The following is a 25,862-nucleotide window of genomic DNA, read 5'->3' on the forward strand; positions in this document are numbered from 1 at the left end:
ATTATAAGACTATTAGTTTACATGATATAATCGTGTAAAAGTTTTATGCTTTTATTTAATTGAAACAAAATCATTTATCTATTTGGTGGATTGCCTTGGCCTTTCAGCGATATTTGTCTGTACCGATTTTTTAAACTAGTTCAATTTAAATCGATAAATTATAAACATTTCAAGATCTTATATAATATAATAATATAATAATATATTTATATATATATATATATATATATATATATAATATATATATATATATATATATATATATATATATATATATATAATATATATATATATATATATATATATATATATATATATATATATATATAATATATATATATATATATATATATATATATATATATATATATATATATATATATATATATATATATATATATATATATATATATATATATATATATATATATATATATATATATATATATATATATATATATATATATATATATATATATATATATATAATATATATATATATATATATATATATATATATATATATATATATATATATATATATATATATATTGCATCATGAATATTGAATTAATATATATATTATTATATATATATTATATATTATATATATATTATATATATATTATATATATTAATATATATATTATATATTATTATATATATATATATATATATATATAATATATATATATATATATATATATATATATATATATATATATATATATATATATATATATATATATATATAAAAATGAATCGCAAAATGTGTTGGTAAGCGCATAACTCAACAACGCCTGGACCAATTTGGCCAAATCTTTTTTTAAAATGTTCATTGAAGTTCAAGGATGGTTTTTACGGCGAGAAAAATTAGAATTATTGCTGGAAAAACCCTAAAAATAGCCCTTTTCTTTTCCCATACAAATGATTTGTAACTAAAACGTAGTCAATTTGAGCTTTATTGCTATGGTACAAGCACTCACTGTAGTCTAAGCAATGTAGGTGTGTTCCTAACGTCAAAGATCATATCTATCAAAACAATGTGCGTGTGTGCGTTGGAGCACAGAATACATAGTTGGAGGAGTTTAATGTCGCGTTCCGAAACTCGCCTTTTGTTTTGTATTAGTTTCGGCACGCGAGATAAAATTCATCAGTTTCCACGTCATTACATCAGTCAAACAAAAATCGCGTTACCAACAGTGTTTTATTATTTTTAATATCCAAATTTTAAATAAATAAAACAATTCGTACGGCTTAAAAGGATTTGAGTTCAAGTCATATCAAATTTAAAAAAAAAAGTTGTCTGTTACAGATGACTTTTGACAGATGACAGATGAATTGTCAACTGATACACGAAACAAATTCGTGTTTAGTTAGTTAGTGTTTGTTTAGTTCGTGATTAGTGAAAAAATAATTTATATTTGATATGCCTCCTATAAGACGAAGCAATTTAGGTAGAAGAACCAGAAATGCTATAAACCAAGCTAATTACCGATCTAATCGTACTGCACAAGAACGTGACGACGGAAATGAACGTGAAAGAATTCGGATATCACAAACGCGTGAAGCGCGAGCGCGACATTCAACTAATAATCGCGCAAGTTTGAATCGAGCTGCTTTCAGTTACGATGTGTCAATTGACTACAGTAACTACCAATGTGTTGTTATTGGTTCTATGAACTTGGTTTGCTCACACTGTAAGGCATTAAAATACAAAAACGAAGCCAATGGATTGTGTTGCGCAAATGGTAAAGTGAAATTGATACCATTGGATCCACCACCAGAACCATTGTACTCATTGGTTTCAGGAATAGGAACAGATTCTATACACTTTTTGACACATATCCAACAATATAACAATTGCTTTCAAATGACTTCATTTGGGGCAACAAATGCAGTTCGGGAAAATTTTATGCCAACTTTCAAGGTATGTATTATAGCAGTTACTCATAATTATTTTAGCGAACAAAATTTTCTGTCACCAAAGTTAAGATGTGTTACTAATCTTCAATTTCATAATCATTACGAAATATATCACTTAGTCATCATATTATATGGTGATTCAGTTTCAGTGACACTTTTATTATATTTTATATTTGATAGATATTAGTTAAAACTAAATATATACTTTTTAAGATCAAATATTATTTAAGTTTGATCACTGACAATCCATTAATTTATACCACACCATAATATTTTTTTTATTTGCAGATACAAGGGCAAATATATCACAGAGCAGGTTCACTGTTACCAGTGTCAGATAGCGACAACAAATTCCTGCAAATTTATTTTATGGGCAATTCACCACAAGAAATTGATCTGCGTTGTGCACATAACAATTTAGTAAAGAGGTCTATTGTAGAACAATTACAAACTTTATTTCATCAACACAATCAATTGATGATATTGTTTAAAACTGCCCTGGATCTGATGCCATCCGATAATCACAAAATTGTAATCAGAGCTGATAAAACACCTGCAGGTCAACACACAAGACGTTTTAATGCACCAACTATTGATGAAGTTGCTATCGTTGTAGTTGGAGAAAATTTGGAATCCCGTGATATTGTTTTACATCGTCGGAATGATCAATTACAACGTATAAAGGAAACACACCGCTCATATGATGCACTGCAATATCCCATTATATTTTGGCAAGGTGAAGATGGCTACGATTTATCAATAAAAATGATAAATCCCATTACAGGTAACTAAAATATTAGTTTAGCTATGGCGATAATATCTCAGTCACTATATTATGTATTTGAATGTTATTAAAACAAAATCTGTTTACAGGTTCTGAAACCAACAAAAAAGTCAGTTCAATGAACTATTATTCATACCGCCTAATGATTCGGGAAAATGAAGATAATCACATATTGAAATGTCGGCGATTATATCACAAATATGTTGTTGACATGTATGTTAAAATTGAAACGGAGAGATTAACATTCATCAGGTTGATGAACTCCGATCTGAAGAGTATATTCACCTTCGAGATGCGATTAATACTGATGGAAATGCACAGAATGTCGGTCGGATGACTATTCTTCCAGCAACATACATCGGAAGCCCTCGGCATATGCACGAATATGCTCAAGATGCCATGTCGTATGTTCGTCATTATGGTACAGCAGATTTGTTCATCACATTTACATGCAATCCGCAATGGATAGAAATTAAGCAGGAGTTATTCCCTGGGCAATCATCCATTGATCGTCATGATATTACAGCCAGAGTCTTTAGACAAAAGTTGAAATCTTTAATGAATTTCATCGTAAAACATAATGTGTTTGGTGAGACACGCTGCTGGATGTATTCTGTGGAGTGGCAGAAACGAGGATTGCCACATGCACACATTTTGATTTGGTTGCTTGAAAAGATAAGGCCAAATGAAGTTGATGCAGTGATATCAGCTGAAATCCTTAATGTACAAGTAGATCCTGGATTGCATGAGGTAGTTATCAAAAACATGATACATGGTCCCTGTGGAACTCTTAATCAAAATTCACCGTGTATGATGGATGGTAAATGTTCAAAACGATATCCACGGACATTAATATCGGAAACAATTACTGGTAATGACGGTTATCCATTGTATCGTCGCAGATCGACAGCAGACAATGGAAAATCAACAATTGTCAAATTAAATCAACAAGATATTGAAATAGATAATCGTTGGATTGTTCCATATTCACCCATTTTATCAAAGACATTCAAAGCACACATCAACGTTGAATCTTGCCATTCAGTGAAATCGATTAAATACATTTGCAAATATGTAACCAAAGGGAGTGATATGGCTGTGATTGGAATTGGTGCAGAGAATTCTAATGATGAAGTTACCCGATACCAAATGGGCCGCTATGTCAGTAGTAATGAAGCAGTTTGGCGAATATTTTCTTTTCCTATTCATGAGAGACACCCTTCTGTTGTTCACTTAGCTGTGCATTTAGAAAATGGACAAAGAGTGTATTTTACAGCACAGAACGCAGTACAAAGAGCTGCTCAGCCACCATCTACTACATTAACCAGTTTTTTTGAGACATACCAAAACGATGATTTCGCACAAACATTGCTATATTCTGAAATGCCAAAATAATATACCTGGAATCAATCCTCAAGGAGATTTATACGACGGAAACAAGGAAAACCAGTTCCAGGATATACAGATGTATATTCCACCGATGCGATTGGCCGGATTTATTCAGTACATCCAAGCAATGATGAATGTTTTTATTTACGACTGCTATTAGTCAATGTACGTGGCCCAACATCATTCCAACAGTTACGAACTGTTGATGGTGAATTGTGTGGATCCTACAGAGAAGCCTGTCAACGTTTGCAATTGCTTGAAAATGACGCTCATTGGGACTCTCAACGATGCTGTAATATCATCACACGCTCATCAAATACGAACATTGTTTTCTATAATCATATCTACATGCTTCCCATCAAACCCAATTGATTTGTGGATGAAGTACAAAGATTATATGTGTGATGATATTTTGTATCAAATACGGAATAGAATGGGAAATCCAAATATACAAATCAGTGAAGAAATTTACAATGAAGCATTGATTTCAATTGAGGACATGTGCTTGATAATGTCAAACAAACTATTAATTCAATTAGGTCTGACCGCGCCCAATCGTCCAATGCATGACGCTTTTAACCAAGAGTTGCATCGAGAAAGACTGTATGATCTCAACGCTTTGAAAGAATTAATTCAAACAAATCTTCCACTGTTAAATGAACAACAGAAGTATGTATTTGAAACTCTTATGAAAGTAACAAATGATGAAACTGGAGGGATTTAGTTCTTAGATGCACCTGGTGGTACAGGAGAAACTTTTTTGATTTCATTAATATTAGCAACAATTCGCTCACAAAATAAAATTGCACTTGCACTCGCTTCGTCGGGAATCGCAGCAACTTTGCTTGAAGGTGGTCGAACAGCCCATTCAGCACTAACATTGCCATTAAATATGCAAAGCAATGAAACTCCAACCTGCAACGTTTCGAAGAACTCTGCAATGGCAAAGGTTTTGCAGCAATGTAAATTGATTGTTTGGGATGAATGCACGATGGCACATAAAAATCTTTGGAGGCTTTAGACAGAACCTTAAAAGATCTACGTAGCAATAATAACCGATTTGGTAGTGCAATGATTTTATTAGCAGGAGATTTTCGTCAAACATTGCCAGTGATTCCACGATCAACGCCAGCTGATGAACTCAATGCATGTCTAAAGTCCTCCAATTTGTGGAAACATGTCAAAGTACTTCATTTAAGCAAGAATATGCGTGTCGAGTTGCAAAATGACCAATCGGGAAACATATTCTCTAAACAACTCATGGACATTGGTAATGGCAAATTTCCTATAGACATGTTGACTGGCTGCATTAACTTTCCTCAAAGTTTTTGTCAGTTAACTCGATCAAAAGATGAACTTATTCAGAAGGTGTTTCCAGGTGTTTCTCAAAATTACAGAAACCATGATTGGTTGAGCGAACGAGCTATACTGGCTGCAAAAAACATAGATGTAAATGAATTAAATTTCAAAATTCAAGAACAAATTACAGGCGAATTGAGGATATATAAATCAGTTGATTCGGCTACTAATCAAGATGATGTAGTCAACTATCCACCGGAATTTTTAAACTCGCTGGATTTGCCAGGATTGCCACCTCACAATCTTCAATTAAAGGTTGGATCGGTGGTTATAATGTTGCGAAATATCAACCAACCGCGTCTTTGCAACGGTACACGGTTAGCGATAAAAAAATTACTAAACAATGTGATAGAAGCAACTATACTCAAAGGAAAGTATAAAGGAGAAGATGTTCTCATACCGCGCATTCCAATGATTCCGACTGATGTGCCATTTGAGTTTAAACGACTACAGTTTCCAGTGCGGCTTGCTTTTGCTATGACTATAAACAAGTCCCAGGGGCAATCATTAAGTGTTTGTGGTATTAATCTAGAAAACCCATGTTTCTCACATGGTCAATTGTATGTTGCCTGTTCCCGTGTTGGAAAACCATCAGATTTGTTTATCTATGCGCCAGGTAATCAAACAAAAAACATCGTATACCACAAAGCATTAGAATGATAATAATAATAATAATTATGATTCACATGATTAACAATAAAGCGATTACTTACTTTTCAATCCTTATATATGTTTTATTTAATTATTTTTTATTCACAACGCCCTATCACCAGGGTGATGGTTCTGTTCAGGAGAATTTTTTAAAATACGTAGGCACAAAAACTGCCACATTACAAATCTTTTTGACAGGACGAAGTCTGTCGGGTCAGCTAGTATATATATATATATATATATATATATATATATATATATATATATATATATATATATATATATATATATATATTGATATAATCGTTATTATTAGATTTTATTATTAGATATAGTTCTAAATTATTTCATTACCTTACGTATTAATATTTTCAAGATAATATGCCAGTTTCAGTGTTCCTTTTTTATTTTTTTATTTTTATGTACACTCTAAGGTCAATGGTCAATTACATATTTTAAAGTCTACTTTTTACCAACGAGTGTATATGTGGACTGGATCTATTGTTTAACGGCTCCGAACTACGCTTCTCGGCGTTAAGGCTACCGAGCCTGGTTGCTGGCGTGACTGGGATGGTTATTCCTTGTCGGACAATCGCAATAGTAGGAGGACCTTCCTGTTACCTTACAAGGAATTTAATATATAATGATAATAATACAGTTATGCAATCAGATAGCAGTTATAAAAAACGATAATTTTATATAAATGTGAAACCTAAGTAGATTAGATAGTTCAATTTAAATCGATAAATTATAAACATTTCAAGATCTTATATAACTTTTTTAATTCAATTTGAATAAAAAGGAGGCCAAAAGTTATCGAATGCTGTGTGAAGCGTATGTTAACCAGGCGTTGTTATTTTCAATGTTCGTGTTTCAATTTCGATGCTTGTTGTCATTTTAACACCGGAGAGAAAAGCGTTCTGGACAACGGCCGGAATATAAGCGAAGATACAACAATGTTATTCTTCAGCATGACAACGTTCGACCATATGTTTCAAAACCGTACTTGGAAATTTTAAAATAGGAAGTGCTATCCCACCCGCCTTATTCTTCAGATATTGTCCATTGATTAACACTTGTTACAATATATGAGTGCTATCTGTCTGAACAGCGCTTTTGTTCTTATAAAGATACCAAAAAAATGGGTTGACTCCTCGATAGCCTCAAAACATACCCCGCTCTTTCGAGCTGGAATACGTAAAATAGTACCGTCTTTTTACAATAAAGTTTCAAATTTAAAAGAAAATCCTTTTCTAACTAATTTATAGGCCTAATATTATTTATGTACTACATGTTTAATATTAAAATATAATTCTATTAAATTTACTTCGATCTGTTATCTAATAGACGGTGAAAGCAATTTTCTTTTAGCAATAGAAAATGCAGTAATGGTTGGTGATATGGTAAGGAAATATTAATGCCATATTCATATTTATATATTGTGTATTTATTTATTTCGTTCATGTTATCACTGCAGCGGCCATGCCCAGTTTGAGGACAACTTTCTACAGATATCTCATGTCTAAATGATACATAAATACATATCTGCAGAAAAGAGGTTACTAAATGATTGTTACGTATATACAAATAAAATAAATATAACGATGATAAAATTATATAACAGAGAAAATACTATGCAAATATTTTATAATTTAGTATCTTCATTGCTAAATTTACAAGAGCATTTATTGAATATGTTGTCCATTGGATATTTAGGTTGGCTTGACTAGTTGTCTGGTCTTTGCACCAAAACTTACCAGCCAAATAGCTTCAAAAACATTAGTTTTTATGACAGCAGAGTGTTGACTTAATAGTTCAGATAGATTCGAATAACTCATGATGAATAATTACTTTTTAATCACATCAAACACATAATATTACTTTCCCAGACGTCAGGGCGGGCTTAGTAATTGCTTGTGAAACTTTATATGGTTATAACAACTATCCTTATAGTACATTATTTGCAGATTTTTTGGATCGACCGATTAGGTGCATTATGCCGATGGAGATTTATTTTATCTTTTGTTTTGTTAGTGAATATTTTAATCTAATTGGTCCAAAAGGTGATAATGATAATGTAAGTTTGGAGAAATTCCAAACAATTTTGAATTGGAATGATGACAGTGGAATAATTACATTTAAATTGATTATTAAATATTATATGACTATTAGTAGTAGTGTCTGGTAGTTGCGGATAATTTTGAAGTCAGTTTTTATACAGATTTTTAAAATTATTTTTCCAATATTCGTATGTTATTATTTTATTGAACTGCGTCTGTGCTTTTAACAAGACAGATCTATTATTACAGCCATCCTAGAAAGCCGATGGTGTCTCCGCGACATTGACAAATAAGTTAAGCAGTGGAAGTGGTTTGCTCGAGAACGATAAATGAAGCCACGAAATAGCGAACGTTCTGCCACGGCGCTACTTTACATTCCTGAAACGCCACGACATCCCAGACGTCCCCCTTCCCTCTTCCGTCCCGGAGAGCCAATCCTTTTTCCCCTCCGTCTCCTTCTTCGCCACGGCCTGCAAACAAGTAGTCGTTTCTCCTGACAGTGTGACACGCGGGTACGATGAGGCGATGAGGAGGAATTGGGCCGGCGCTGTGGGTGTAGAGAGGGTTTTGGGGCCGCGCTGGAATAAATTTGAACGAGAAACTGGATGAAGACGTAAACGATTCCTCCGTCATCCGCATTAACGGCTTTTTAAATGTTGTATCGTTGTTGTTTTCGGGGTTTCGGATTAATTGAAGCGCGATGATTGCGTTTTAGACGGAGGGAGACCGTGAAAGAACATTACAAATCGATCTATTTTATTGTTAAGAGGTTTAAAGGCTAAAAGCTTGACATTTAGATGGCGATGCTTTAAGGGGTAGACTTATCGAACTCAACATTTAAAGTAGGAACGGGGAATGAGCTCATGATAGGTATAAATTATTTCATTACCTTACGTATTAATATTTTCAAGATAATATGCCAGTTTCAGTGTTCCTTTTTTATTTTTTATTTTTATATACACTCTAAGGTCAATTACACATTTTAAAGTCTACTTTTTACCAACGAGTGTATATGTGGACTGGATCTATTGTTTAACGGCTCCGAACTACGCTTCTCGGCGTTAAGGCTACCGATTGGCCCAGAAGACATCCGGTCTTATCCAGCCTGGTTGCTGGCATGACTGGGATGGTTATTCCTTGTCGGACTATCGCAATAGTAGGAGGACCTTCTTGTTACCTTACAAGGAATTTAATATACAATGATAAAAAACGATAATTTTATATAAATGTGAAACCTAAGTAGATTTTCGATACTAAGAACAAGGTAAAAAGACTAAAGGGTCTATATATATAATAAAGCCTTTTAATTTTTATTGATCGGTAAATTAGCAAATTTTTGTGTTTGATAAAAAGTATTTATTATTCGTGAATGCATATTTGAGGTAGCACCAAGGTAGAACTCAATATAAACTCAAACGGGATAAAATTGATAGGAAAATTGCAAATATGTTTTACTACGTTTTGTTAGATGGTATGTTTAAAAGGAGGTGTGAAGAATAATTATATTAATAATCCTTTAGCAGAATAATAAAGTGTAATGCTCATGTTATAACCACTGAAAAATAAATAAATATTCATTAAATATCGCTTATTAGTTTACCAACACCAACATTTTGTTACAAATACCGAAATATAAAATGCGACCCTCTTAACAAATTAGATGTGAAAATATTCATGAAACATTTCATTAATTTTTAATATGCTTTTGTAATATCATATTTGAATAAATCATCATATTGCCGACTATTTTCAACATACCCCTTTCTAGAAACAAAGGCTACGCCATTGGTTAGAGGGTAGCGCGACGTAATTATTATTGGGGTGGGTATATGTGGTTTAGGGGATTTGTCTAGGGTTCTTTCTTGACGTGCCTTTCCGTTTCCTTACAATCGAGTCATTGTCGAGTGGGAAAAACTTACGGGTCCACATCTATTCTTTGTGTAGCGATCCACTTCTCGAACTTTTAGGTTGTAAAAATTGTTGAATACGGGAAATTTTGTTATAGCTTTTTATCGCGATTATTTGCGAGGGTTTTTTTTTTGACAAAGAAAATTGCTTGCGTGATTCTCGATTGAAACTTTATACCAAGGGTTAGGTAATATATTGTTTTTACAAATTCTCTCTCTCTCTCTTTCTCCATTATTTGGACATTTTTGAAAATATATTCGAGTTTAGCAAATAATTTTTTGCTCTGTATATAACTTTGTGTTAGATAAGAGTTATTCAATGTATTTGATTATATTTTTCGATTTATCCATATTTATAATTAATTAAAATACAATTGATACACAACATTATTTAGAGTAAGTTCTTTTCTTATATAATAAGGCTAGTTATCAAAATAATTAAATGAAATATTAGTCACAAAGTGTATAAAAATACTATTTCTGCAGCCGTGACTGCACCACAAAGTTATTTTGGCTTGAAAATAGAATTTTATGAACCAATTATCGTCATTTGTGGGATGTTTAAATGTTTTACTCTCTAATGAAGAAACTGCTGAGACTCATTCGAACGTTTTCAAATACGTATAGTGACAACGTTATTTATGAAATAGCGGTTCGTGAGTAGTTTTAACGCTTGAAGATTGGTGGTTTTACATAGTAGACTAAAAAGGCAACAGAGGACTGAAAATGTCGGGAATTGAACGACATTTTCAATGACAAAACAAAGCGAATGAGTAGCCGAAACCGAACATATAGAACTATAGAAATCTTATATAGAATACTCATATAGTCCGGTGAATAAAACAGTAAACTCACGTAATCTAAATTTATGACGTCAAAGTGTCACGATGTTGCCACAGCAACCTTGAGTTTAAGTTAATTTTAGTTTATGCGATAGGCAATACATTCGACATCGTGATGATGTGAGTTCACTGTTATTTTGACTATATTTTGATGTTCGAAAAAGACCAAAAATATGCATGTAATTGTTAATTTGGGAAAACCTTATCCAACCCTGCTGTTATAATTTTAAGAAGTTCCTACATTTGATTAGTGAACGGAAGATTAGTTTAAGTTTTATACTTATTTTAACATACTGTACTAAAATTTAATGGTATCTGGTTAAACAAAATAAAATTATTCTATTATTATTTTGTTTCAGTACCAATTAAATAACATAATAATACAACAATTTTGCAGTGCTGATTTTGCCCCAATTGTATCATATAATTAATATTTAACAAATGAATTATTTGGATGCAAATTTTATATTTTCAATACTAAAGTGTTGGAGGAGCTATAAGTTAAATTCATATTAAAAAACTTCTTCGCTGTTGATATTAGTTGTTAGATACTGGATGACAAATCCATATTTGTAGCAATCCTGTGGGTGTTCTACTGAACAAGAAAAATCATCTTGCTTGTTATTTTATTGTTTGGTAAGATGTCTATATGTGTTCAACCTTTTGATATACTAATAATAATCCTTATAGAAGATATTCTTGAAATTCGGAAAAACTTAAATAAACTTAAATTCTTCTGATATTAGTGAAACTGGTTTTATAATGAACATTTCAATGTATATTAAGAAATATAATTAAACAAGTTGTGAGTTAGGTGTTAAAGATATTTCCTTTTTAGTCAAATCACTGTCTATTGACTGAAAATAGTAGAAACAGTCGATAGTCGCAAAACAATCGATCTAGTCGGTAGTAAAAAACTACTGAAAATAGTATCTACTATTTCAGTCAAAAGCACACTTCGATTGTTTTTTTATTCAGCGATTACAGACGGAGATGTACGAATTCCTTCACGTATTAATTTTGCGAGAGGAAAGAACAGATATATCTGTTTGATTCTCTGTACTGCACAGATAAGTTAATTTTAAATTGACAAAGGACAGTGATTTAACATTCGGAAAGGAACAATGTCATAATATAATAGAGGTAACTAGTTTATTTACATTTTATTTCAACATGCCCTTACTGTCTTTTTTCAATCTTGCCATAAGTGAGACGGAGAATTTTTTTCTAACTTTCTTTGGGAAAAGAAAGGAAAGAGATAACTGATGTAATTTGTTACCTTAAAAATAACAGTTTCATTTGGAATTTTGTAAAATTACTTTTATATTTAATATATTTGACTTGATTGTAGAGAGGCGTAATGACCACTAAATATTTGTATCGAATTTTCTATATTAACCTTTGTCAATAATAATTTTATTTATCGTTTTATTGTTTCGACTTTTCGACGAAAATCGAAAGTAACTCAAAAAAGTATCCAATAATTTCCCAGATAACTTAAATGCAGACAAAAAAATTTAAGTTTGATAATTATTTAATTTTTCAGTGTAAGGAACTCACTTAATTGTTTGAAGTCAGTTCAATTTTTTTGTTAAAAATATTTTATTTTTCTCTTTTTAGCATTAGATATTTATTCAATAAATTACATAGTTATTTTATTAAGTATTACAATGGATAGCCCAAGTAAAAGTACAGCCTGTATGAGGAACAATAGGAATAAAGAAACAATGATTGAGATTAAGGAACGTTTTAGGCTCTGAGGTCCGCTACCTAGTCTAGATGATTTTACAAATATTCCAATCAAACTAAAAAAAAATGTTACTGCCTTGTACGCAAATATCTGATTATGTTAGATAAAAAATATATAAAAACATTGGTACGTGCCTTTGAAATTTGAGGTTTTCGCTCGATTGGTTCCAATGGGATAACCTCGGAAGTGCACTCTTTCGAACAAAAAAATAATTTTGAAAATCAGTCAATAATTGATGGAGGAATTGGCGAACATACATTAAAAAAATATATACAGCCAAACATAGAAACTTCTCCTTTTTTGAAGTCGGTTAAAAAGTAGTAAAATCAGTCGGACTGAAAATAGTGATTGAAACAGTCTATAGTAAAAAGTGGTCAATTACTGAACAGTTGATTGTTCTCAACGCTGGTCATTAGCTTTAACCTCTTTATTCAGTTGAGATATGCAAAGGCAAAATTCTTGTGCCCGTTGAGGACTTCACTGTTTTTTTCGCATACTTTGAGATCGGCCCTTGCTTTGGAGGGTGTTGTTTGACCAAACGCGTCGCCTCAAATTCGATTATCAATTGTTGGAGACTTGATTTTGAGAGACCACCGTGTCTATTAGTAGACTTGGTAATTCCGATGATTGTGGTTCAGAGGTTTATTAAGTGGCAAATCCAGCCCAGACACATTCTAATTGATAAAAAGTGGACAGTAAATTATAACGTTAGCCTATTTAACAAAAAAAGGAAGACAGAGGGTAGATATAATGCAAATGAAAAATAATAAATGTCAATTTGTCTCGCGTCACTAAAATTGACACTAAATAACTCCCGAATATCTGACTGTCGAAAGCCTGGAATTATCCGAGATAATTTCGGTCGGTTTTTCCGCATTATCGCCATCATTCATTCCACTTCCACTTGCAATTAAAACGACACGTCACTCCCAACCCCGACATTTTTATTTCGACCGACCCGACCAACCGCCGAAGGAAAGCGTAGCAGAAGGGCACTCGAGTCTCAAAAGAGACGAGTTCATTACGGATCGGAAAATCCGAGGGCCTCGCCGAAAAACCTGCGGCGTTTGTTTAGCGTAACGTCGTCCTCGTCGTCGTGGGGATGTCGCGGGGGGAGTCGGGGTCGTGACTGACACGAGCTCACTAGAAAAAGAAGAAGGGAAAAAGGAAAGCAGACTCGACCCTCTCGTTCGACTGTTTTATGGGGCTCGATAAAATTTTGAGCTCTTTATGAGAGACATCGCCTCCTCAAGATGGTCCCCTTTTTTCTCTTATATTTATTTGCGGAAATATAAACGTAATTAGAGGGGGACATCAGCGATATTACGGAAAAACATTCAAATGAAGCGACATATATTTTCAATAAAATCAATTTCACGAATGGTAGCATTTTTACTTTGAATAAGAATATTTTAGATGTATTAATTGATTTTCACCAATTTTTCGGCAAATTTATTTCATATAAAATGGTAACAACGAACTTAATCTTGAAGATATTGTCCAAATGTTTATTCACTAAACGTATGGAAAGTCCGGTCGATATGTCAAGAAAATTTTCCATCATCAAGACTAAAAGGCCCATCAAAACCAGTGCTAGTGACTTGAAGTGGAATGCAGTTATTTAAGACAATAGATTTTTTGCTTAGTTTCTTCAAATATGCAACGTTTTGTAGTCAACGTTTTAGCAATTCTTAGGAGTAGAAAATTTAGTAGATGAACTATTTTGATTTTGATTTAGTGTTCCTGGGTTATTGTTCATACGTTTATCTAAGTGGCCCTCGATCAACCTTTGTGAGGTCCCCTTTCCTTTAATTTTTCGCTTTCGATATAATTAGTATAACATAACATATGCAGGGTATGAAACAAAAACTTCTATTATACCCGAGGACTATGTATTTTTAACGAAAAAATCCTGTTTTAATAATATTTAAGCCCTTCTAGTGTAAACAATTGGCTCATCAGGTCGCGCAGTAACAAATAAATGTACCGTTATTTACCAAATACCCAGAGCCGTATTGGTCAAAGCAAGCTCGACATAACATATCTCTCCTGAAGGACTGACCAAATGGACGTCGTGGTCGTTGTTCCGTGTGAACAGTTTTTGACGATCTGTTGAGTTCCACTATTTTACCTAATTTTTCATGATATATATAAAATATAGCATAGAATGGTTTCCCAAGTTTTGGCATCTTAAAATTTCAATAGTCCACGACTGAGCAAGTAAGTTCTCTAATCGCCCAATTGCAAGTTTCTGTAGAAGTTCCAGTAGACTGCGTTAGATCGCAGCAAATTCAGTCCGCCCTTGATGGCTTTACACTCTGAACTACAATGCTTCTGTTGGATGTCTTTAATGTAACACTTTGTCATAGACTAGGCTTTCAATCCACATACTTCAATTATATATGATGTGGATTATATAATATGGTGAATATGATTGATATTTAGTTATGATTAATGTTCAATTACGACTTTACTGCACATAACTATGCCAATGAATGTTTCAAGTAACTGTAGAAAGACTGCTAATAGAACATCTTTTCTTGATAAGTAGGTTGATTCCTGTTAGTTGGATGAATTTAAAAGAGAAAAGCCTTATAATCTCCCCGAAATTATATCAACTGCGTCAGTTATAATATGAGTAAAGTTTAAAAAAACAACTTTTATTTTATAGAGAATTATTTTATTTTACGGAAAGAAATGACAGTTTATTGGACAGAGAGGCAACCTGCTGCCGGCTCTCCGTTTGGTTGTCTCATTTTAATATAAACGAAACCCATATGTCCAAACACCTCACCTTACACCATATATATATATATATATATATATATATATATATATATATATATATATATATATATATACAGTAACCTTTCAGCCACTGTTGGTTACTATATTAAAAATTGATATTAAAGGTTAACATTCAACGATTCTTTTCCAAATCTTCATATTCTAAATCTTCGTTCTTTGCAAACCGTATCAAAATCAATACTTGTGAAATAGAATTATGATTTATTTTGCCCCTCATTTATGATCGTAATATAATGATGGTCTTTAGTGTTTCCACTTCTCCCATTCTGAACAACTACAATATTAATAAAACAAACCGTTATTTGTACTGTACCACAACGATCTAATAAAGACCGTGACAATTAAGAAAATTTATTTCGGTTAATGTTGACATTGGCTACAGGTTTATGGACGTTTTTAAATCGACGACAGAGGAAACGAGGGAGAATCGGGCCAAGAAAAAAACATTTTGCTAACGCACAAGAGTTACTCTAGCGGCAAGCAAAGATAAACGAAAATGGACCGGGAAAATTACTGTAGGTAATCTATTCCTGCGCGATATATTTCAGGACCCATTACAATTAGGAGGAAGTAATTGAAACACTTTAGCCTTGCCGCTAAAACTATGAACGAAGCTAATTCAGTAAATGCTGCTTCTGCTGAAAATGCCATCCGCCGTACCACTTACTTCATTACTAATGGTTCTTCTAATGTGTTTTCTTCTAATTGTTTTTTATACGGATACAGATAAAAGGTGTTTTTATTCGAATTGCATGTCTCTCAACCGACGGAGCTTTTACGATATGACACAGTTTTATTTCAGAAAATAATACAACTTTTATATACAACACAGATACACTAATAGTATAGTGTTAGTTTCAACTAATAGTAGTTTAATGTATATAGTGACTCAAACCATCACCATAGCCATGAAAACATTGGTACCAAAATATTTTGTAGCTGTTATCTTCGCTGTTCCATTTTTAATACTTCGTTGAAAAAATTGTGATGTATCTGCACAGATTAAGATTTTTTTTACTATAATTTTAACTTTTAACTATGTCATATGTGTCACTTTATTCGTTAATATTTTAGTGTTGCAATGAATTCGGTAAAGTTATACTTCACATATCAGTGCATCAGGGGTAATCAGCAGTGGCAAACAAGTGTATTGTATATTAATATAGTAGAATTTTGGAGCGATACTTCAATAGGGTAAAACGATTAAAATTGTGAATGATAAATAATAAAATACTTTTTGACCATAAAAACTATGGCAACATTGGGTAATAATTCGGTTACTCTCTCGATTTTTGTTAAAAAATATTTCCATTCAATAATAAATAAAGCATTTACTTTATTTAAAAAAGCTCTAGTAATTATTGTGCGATCATTTTTAATTATGTCAAGGATTTTTTTTTCTATGATTAGGTATATGTTTAATTTTTGTTTAGTATTTATGCTTATTGTACATCTTTAGTTTTTAGGTTTTTTAAAGTTCTATTGTATTGTTTATATTTATTATAGTATATTATTTAAATATAGCAATTAAGATATTAAAATACGATGAAACATTTGTGGGGTATTATTCCATTCCATAGAAAGGTTCCAGTCCTTTTTACAGGTCCACGAAACATTCAAATATAAAAGTAATTCTACTTCGTTTAAAATGAAATTATTAATTGCATGTTCATAGTATTCAGTAATTATTTTTTCCTTTTCTTTTTTCATTTTGATAATACTTTATATTTCATATATTGATATAATAAAAAAATCTTTTTTTCTTGTCAGGGATGATATTTACGGTCACCATTTCGGTTGCTCAAATACATGGTTAATATTCTCAGCACGCTCAAGGAAAGTTATGATAGGGAGATCCCTTCAGACGGCGGAGAACTGAGGGCGTTCGAAACATCTCAGCCGAAATAGATGGCATAGTTTTCTGAACGTAACGGCGTACTTACGATGTCTATTGGCATAACAACTCTATAACGTTTTAGAGGGGTCCATAAGGATTAAATGTAAACGAAATGTTTCTCTTGAATTTTTCAATGTTAGTTTCCAATTAACTAACGTGCTAAAATAAAATAGCGGAAATAATTTCATAGTAAATGCATATTATTGGGTAACATCCGATCAAATAGCTTCTTTTATATATTTAGTTTATGGAGTATAGGTATATTTAGGTTTATTTACTTGTTTATAAACTAATGTATTATATAAATATAGAGTGTACAATAAAAACTTTATTAATCGAGAAGTTCATATGATGTATGTATTCATACAAGTATTGTACACCAGGTTGCAAACATTCCAGGTCTTTTGGAAATAATTGGAAGAAGCAAAGTCTGATGAATATGACGAGTATGCCAAAGCTTCCCATTACAATATTTTAATGTTGTAAATTTATTTTAGGGCATTTGGCGTTTTTATGGCATCTATAGCGATCACTCTCTAATCATTACTTGATTAAAATGTTTCAGTTTAAGTTTATAACCATCTAATATGATGATTTAGTTCTAAATTTTAATTCATGTCTTCGAAAACTTTTTGTCTTCAACGCCAGATTTACTGTCCTTAATCTTTTGAAATATTCCCAAAAACTTATTTTACTTAAACCAGTATTGGCGTATGGTTCTAAAAATCACTGACATGTCTCATTTGCAGATTTAACAAAAAATTAAAAATTAAAGAAGTAAAACAAAATTTTATCGTAAGGGGTACTACTAGGCTCAAAATCTGAAGAGAAGAAAAGAAAAATCATATGATGCTGATTTAAAAGAGCCAATACCAGAAGGGTTATATTGCTGATAGTTATCCAACGTTACTATATGGTGTCATATTCTTTTGTTGAATGTAAGGGGCTTATTTGTAGACCTAATATAGTAGGTGGCAAGTTCGGTAAGAATTATAAACATCTTTTTTGAATAAGTTCTTATTCTGATACGGTTTTATGTTCGTTGTTACTAGTATATGGAATTTTTTAAACTTATTTATATTTTATTTTATTTTATTCATTAGAATCTCTCACTAAGATACATTTTTTACTTTCGATCTTTTTACCTCGCGATTTATTGACTTTATTATTCGTTTGGTTTTTTCACAATCACTAAGTTTATTTCATGTTTATTTCAATATTAGTAACATTTGACTGTTATAGTTGAACCTTCCTTGTAAGACATGTATTGCTTTACTATTGAGCAATGTTGGAAACCATTGAAGATTTATTTAAAAAATAAACGATGTGTCGTGAAACAAGAATAAGGAAATTGACTATAAGTAAGTCTTATCACTTAACTGACATAATTTATAGAACTATATACTCGTATACAAAATATTCCTTGAAATAAATTAATAGTGAAAAATAAACTCACATCAACCAACCATCCTAATTATTCAGCAATAAATTTTTATTGTTTTAATTTTAACATATTATATTTAAAAAAAATTAGATATGAATATTTAACAATTTAGTATTATATATTTCTAGTTAATTTAGTGTATAATATTATATGGAGTAACAAAAATCCGAAAGTCTGTAGAGTCATTTTGAGTGATAGTTGTTACAATATACTGTATGTTGAACTTTTACTTATTATTCCAATGAAAATCACACGTATACGGGATACGTGTGAAGGTGTTGAAACAGTGACATTGTTCGATATTTATCAACAGTTGTCACGTATGGAATTCGAACAATTTCAAATAATTTACGTAAATTTTTCCTCTTGTTGCACACAATATCCGTATTATATTCAAATGTTGTTCGAATGGTATTTAAAAATAAGATCGCGTTCGGTCTTTTTGATTATCCTCTTATCAAAAGCGACTTTGATGACCACACCCGGACTATATATCATGACCAAGGTTAATTTTTCACGTAACTGTTTTTTTAACATGATTTACATCTGTCCTTTTTTTCTTGTCGTTCGACTGACTTGTCCATTTCCTCTTACCAAACACGTACAAATAAATTATTAAGGCCGTTTACTATACGAATCCCACTTGATCCCCTCCTGACTGACTGTTGGACATTTTGTGTATAAAAGAAAATTTTCGGCGGGTCTAGAGCATATACAGTTTTTCGATCACGAAATAGGTATACAAAACTTACAACAACAATGAAGGTGAGCTTATTTGATCCGTATATATTTATAGATAGATATAAGTTTATTTTATATTTTTAATAATGTAGTTTCTAATTACATAATAAACATTATTTTGAGTATGTGATAACTCGAATAATTTGGTTGAATTAAGAATTAAAATTGAGAATACTATTAAATTATTTTTTAATTGTAGTTGCTTAATTTTTTCATTATTACCAATAAAATATATTAAGTAGTTTTAAAATATTTTATATTCATTTTAGGCCGTAATTGCTGTCCTTTTCGCTATGGCTGCTGTAGCCTCAGCTGGCAACTTGTTGCCCCAAGTTTACAGTTATGGATTGACTAGTCCCCTAGCCTATTCCGCCCCCGTAGCTCCTTTGGCTTACAGTGCTTACAGTGCTCCATTCGCTTATAGTGCCCCTCTTGCGTATGCTGCTGCTCCAGCCGTTGTAGCTGCTCCAGCTATTAAATCTGGGTAAGTTTTATAGGTTGAGTTTTGTTTGTATTGATTCTAATATGATTTTTTATTTTAATAGATACGTTGCCGCTACTCCTGGTGCTATTCATGAGGCTCCTCTCCCAGAAGGACCACACGCCTTCAGCCATCATTTGAACACCGCCCCAGCCCCAGGAACTTTGTAAATAATTTAGATCAGGTTCCGTGTACTAAAATGGTTTACAATAAAATATGATATACAATAAATGCTTTTTATTTTCTATGTATATTATAATATTCCTAATAGTTATTTTCACCTACCTAATTATATAATATAAAGATAATTTGGTGCATATTACTTGAGTTCCTGTTTCTATTATGATGGCTAGTTGTTCAATAATGAGAAAGTAACAACAATATTTAAAATAGCTATACTTAATTGTATTTAAATGATTTATATGATTTAAGATTTTTTTCATATTACAAAATTTATATAAATTAAAAATAATTTTATGTTTTATAGGTCAAATAATCATATTTTTCTAATATTTTAATTAAACATTTTGTATATTTTAATATATTAGTTTTATAATCTGATATAATTTAAAAAATAGACAAGTTTTATTGAGATTTCTTCCTTTCAAAATATTTCTAGCACCTCAAAATTTTTTTAGTTTTATATTTTAGTGTTCAGTTATTACATTTTTAATGAACTATATATTATTGCTTGTATTAGGAATTGACTATGGCTGGAATGTATTTGTATATTTGTTCGTACACTTCCATAATTTTATATATCTAGATAAGTCTAGATAGTCTCTAAGTGTCAATATTTAGGGTCATTTCATGACACATTTTTGAAGTGTATATCAAGCCGTTCCAAATTCTTCAAAATTAAATGATTTGATCCCGGTTATTTTTTCCAATCCTGGGATTTCTAAATTGTTAACAGATAATATATACTACGTACTATACACTGGTAATAAAAAATCAAAACACTATGCGAAAATTAGCTTTTTATTAGAGTCTTCATTGACAAAATAATTAAATGTTCATAAAGCAGTCGGGGGAAAATTTGCCAAAATGGAGATAGATCGCAACCTGTTTCATGCAATATTTTATAAGAATTAAAAAAAAATTATTAATTTAAATAATTGCGGGATTTGTCAAAATTAGTCTCAACATTTTCGATAAAAAGAACGGGAACTGGTTTAATCACAATTTTAAAATAACTCAAGTGGTTGAATCATGCTCGCAATCTATTTCGCTAGTTTTGAAACTAACTAACTCTTGACTTCTTTAAAAAAGTGTTTTAAATTTCCTGAATAATATGTTTTAATATGTTATGTCTGCATGTATCTATTGTAGTTAAGTATTGTATTTTAATGTAGATCAAGGCAGAATATTCTTGATGGTTCTTATATATCTGAATTGTTATTAAAAACTGGTGGACATTGACATTTCCTTAGCGTGTATTCGCATTTATGTCAAGCCATTTCTGTAAAAATGGTTCGATTCGAAGGTAGAAACATTCTTCAATTCTTAAGAATGGCATTTGAATCTTCAATAAATTCTGTTCTAAAATGAACTATAAGTATAATGATGTTTTACTATGATTTGAGAAAATATATTTTAGTATGAACCAATGTCTAGACTAGATTTATGTCCCCAATCAAACCAGTATTAAAATATGATTCTTATCAGTTTATATCAGTTCTTAGTTTTATTCATTATATCAGTTTACCTTTAGTTAACAATTAACAATAATCAGTCTTCAACTTGACACCTATCGTGCCAGTGGTTGATTGGCTGATGTGCTAGATTTAAATACAGTCGTAGTAATGAAACGCCAATGATGTGGTGACAGTGATAACACTAAAACATCAAAAAACCGCAAAATATGTTTTCAAAAGGTAACGTATTTACGATGTTTACATTAACGTTTGAGCTTGTGTAAGATATTTTTAAAATGAGTGTCATTCTTGCTTACCAAAACGATAATAAGATCACGCTTTGAAGCGGTGAATGGAAAGAGGTGATAACAAATGGAAAACTGATCTAAGATCAACAGCAAGGGTTAATCGTTGTAGAGAAAGGATATCAGCAAATTAGAGGACTGTTGGAAAGAGTTTATAATTCTTGATAGGGTGAGAGTGAGATGTTTTAGTTAGAATAGGAGCCCTACTGAAGGCTTATGGTAGACACCAGATATTTTCATGTCCCAAGTTTCTTGTGCATCACGTTAGACAAAAAGCAAAACACATTAGAACCAAAATAAAACAACTATACTGGTTAGTCGAAAGATACTCTCAACTTGATCTAAAATCAAAGAGGTTGATCTATTATACAATTATAATACATTATAATACAATATATAATACAATTTGGACCTATGGGGTGCAAATATGGGGTTGCACTAAAAATTCAAATCAACTAGTCATACAACGCTGTCAAAACAAGGTTCTTCGATTGATTACCAATGCCTATCACTATGTAAACAACGAAGAACTGCACGATGACCTGGGAATCAAATAGATTCTTAGGTCATCTGAGACTTAAATTATAATTAAAAAAACATTATTGTATTACATGTTATCAAATAAGTTTATTTATCTTCGTTGAAACTATTATAAATGAAACAAATGTTTCAGAAATTTAAAACTGGGTAACATATATCGTCAGCCTATTTATATAAATTTCACAATTTAAATAATTAAGGTTTTGTCAACTACTTCTCCAGACTTATAATTAAAATCAATATTTGTGCAAATTAAATCGGATAAGACGATTGCCAGATTGTCCGAATAAATTGTGGTTCAGTGCAAAATTAGGACCTACACAAAACAGTGAATAAAAACGTTTTATGTGCAAATGAAATCGCCTTGTTTGTGCCCGCTAAATATTCGGGAATCGTTCTGATATAATTAAAGATCCTTGTTTTATTTGAGGCCGGGAAAAACTTTTAATGAAATCAACATTCAAATTAAACGACAATGTGCCATCTCGGATTTTTAAATTTTAGTTTTAATTGGAATATTTTAAAATGGAAATCTTGGAATTTGGACAATGCCTAGTTAAGTTGCTTTGGGGGAGGTTCTGTCGTGTTCGTCATCGATTCGTTGTTCTCAACGGAATTAAACAGAGTTATGTTTCAACAATATTTTCTAATTCAGCTTATCTCTTGAAAAGTCATATCGGCCACGACTGTTATCTATAATATTTGACAAGTTTGAGATGGAACTATATACTATTCTCAGTTTAATGCTGTTGTGAAAAACTGGGTTTATTGATATATTTGAACTTTATTATATATACATTAGCCACTACTATATTTTACCATCTTATGAGTCTATCTGCAAGTGAGCTCTTCAGTTTAAGGGTTTACGATTGGGACAGGATTTATCATTCAATATTTAAACGTTTCGGTGCAAATTTTCATGAACAATCAGTTTGTTTCTCATTTAGTTTTTCTCTTTTCAATAACGCCTAATTTGCCTAATTTAGACTCGTTGAGCTTTTGTCTATTCCTTCAAACTTCAAAACCCACCTTGAGGACAATGATAAATCGAGTGCAGAAAGAATCTCAAAGGTAATTCAATAACTACTTACGAATACTAGAAAGAATATTGGCATATATGCTTTATATCCAACTGGGACTTTATCATGTTTCGCAAATATACTGCTGTAATAAAAAATAATATGATGTAAAAATCGTGGTGTTGCTCATTTTGAACTCATTTTGCTGATCATAATGTCAACTAGGAATGTTATTTGAGTGCTATGTACCGTTTTCATAGGGCTATTGCTCTCAATGACTGAACATATGGAGTTATATGGCCTGTGATATAATATTGGTTCTCTGCGATTTGGTCATTTATAATGTATTTTAGATCAGTTCGCAACAACGCCTAATTTGCCTACTTTATACTCGTTGAGCTTTTGCCTATTCCTTAAACTTCAAAACCCACCTTGAGGACTATGATAAATCAAGTGATAATTTCAAAGGGAATTCAATAACTACTTACGAATACTAGAAAGAATGTTGGCATAAATGCACTACCACTGCTGTGGATTGTATAATAGGATACGTTATTCCTCAGTCTTTTCTGGATATATAATTATCAGAGAATAATCCGAGTTGGGCGCATGCGTGCATACAGCTATATTTACTTATTTAACGTAATTTTTTATCGTGATTATTAGATTTAATGTCGAATATATATATAAATATATATATATATAAGCATGTAAATCGGTCCAGGAGGTAAACAAAAGTAGTAAAATTTTGAAAATAACACATTTTATTTAAAAAAGTATTATATAAAACGAAATAATAAAAATGTAATTAATATATGTCCAGTCATTCTATTTTTATAGAAACATCATTTTACACATAATTATTTTTTATAAATAAATATACACAAATTTGATAGATAATTGATTTAATGTTGCAACTATCTATAAGGAGGGAAATAAACATTGAACATCTTCTGAAATAACACATTTTATTAAAAAAATTATTACCATTATGAAATGAAATAATAAAAATAATTTCTATATGCCTTTCTATTTTTATAAAAACACCATATTTAAATTAAACTACATATTTCAACAATTAATAAGAACTCCTAGAACCATATAAATAAACACTACCATAAAAAGACCAAAATCGTTTAGATTAAACCCAACCAATATAGTTACCAACCAAATGAAGAAGCCACTATGCATGAAAATAGTGAAATTCTCCTAATAATCTCCAAATATGATCGCTACTATTCTTGATCTACAAAACTCATTAATGAATTGACTACTTCAAGCTTTCGATTAACATATTATACATTTATTAGCCTAAAAAGAATGGATTATCTTATTCTTAAGCTGAAATAAATCTCAGTCAGAAGATCAATGCATCATTAGTTTACAAAACAATATTTATGTACCTACACTCTTATATAATAATGCACTGTATTTTCTTTGTCATTAGATCATTAGGGCGTCATTGATAGGTTTATAGTTTGTTTATTTGATCCGGATCTACTTTTCTTAGCAAATTTAATTATTTCATAGTATCACTGTACACTGCTCTTACATCTTAGCAAAATGCTGTCTAATTTCTTCTTCTCTGAATTTCACATTCTTCGACTTTCGCTTCTAAGATGATAAAATTAAATTTAAGTCATTGCTAAAATATATTATGTTTAAAAGAAATGTCTAATTATTACCAGTTACTAAAATTATTGCTACTGTTCTTGACGGACAAACCTCATTAATGACTTGACTACTTCCAACACAACAAGAATCATTTTCTTCTCTGTTCTTATAATTATTAAATTTTGGCATAATTCAGGTATCAATTAATTCGATATCGTTGAAAATAATGTGTTATAAATTTGGCAGCAAACATACGCACTATAAATAAAATTGATGCTGTTTGGATTTTATAACTTTTTAAAAATATAACCTTACATTTTGCACTAACCCCTGTTGTTCCATATATTAAAGCCAATGTATGTTAAACCACCAAGAATAGCACAACAATTTAATTATTATTACTATGGAATTATTAATGTAACACAAAATCTAAATATCTTAGATTTTTTTGTTGTTTTGACTTGATTGACTGTACCGATCGACTCGAAAAGATTCTACTGCCATTAGAAAAGGAAGACAATATGGTTTATTCTTTTCTATGATTTATTCTATGCAGGATAGTGCGCATGCGCCAAAACCGGAGATGACTGAGGAGTAAGGAATCCTCGATATAATTAATTTGCTTTTATTTCAGTGGTTAATTAATTTCAATTTTGATTTTTATATAAACCTAATAGAAGCTTAAAATCTAAAACAGTGATAATAGTA

At 31.2% G+C, this 25,862-nt stretch overlaps 2 protein-coding genes across 3 annotated transcripts in view; one reads left to right on the forward strand and one right to left on the reverse strand.

Moving 5' to 3' along the window:
* The window catches only part of cpo (RNA-binding protein), a 555,476-nt gene that overhangs the window by 164,848 nt on the left and 364,766 nt on the right, over nt 1-25,862 (reverse strand). The gene's annotated exons all lie outside the window — the stretch shown is intronic.
* LOC143191731 (uncharacterized) lies at nt 19,530-20,270 on the forward strand. Its single transcript, XM_076397089.1, has 3 exons — nt 19,530-19,582; nt 19,828-20,042; nt 20,104-20,270. Exons 1-3 carry the CDS (start codon nt 19,577-19,579, stop codon nt 20,207-20,209), a joined length of 327 nt encoding a protein of 108 aa, XP_076253204.1. The 5' UTR covers nt 19,530-19,576; the 3' UTR covers nt 20,210-20,270.

The sequence above is a fragment of the Rhynchophorus ferrugineus genome, unplaced genomic scaffold (assembly GCF_030347505.1).
Source record: "Rhynchophorus ferrugineus isolate W39M unplaced genomic scaffold, kcgeb_rfMv2 rfM2, whole genome shotgun sequence".
Classification (NCBI taxonomy): domain Eukaryota; kingdom Metazoa; phylum Arthropoda; class Insecta; order Coleoptera; family Curculionidae; genus Rhynchophorus; species Rhynchophorus ferrugineus.

Bases quoted from the DNA above. Each gene is read 5' to 3' on its own strand.
- LOC143191731 (XM_076397089.1), top strand. The intron at 20,043-20,103 runs GTAAGTTTTATA...TTATTTTAATAG, and splicing joins GCTCCAGCTATTAAATCTGG to ATACGTTGCCGCTACTCCTG.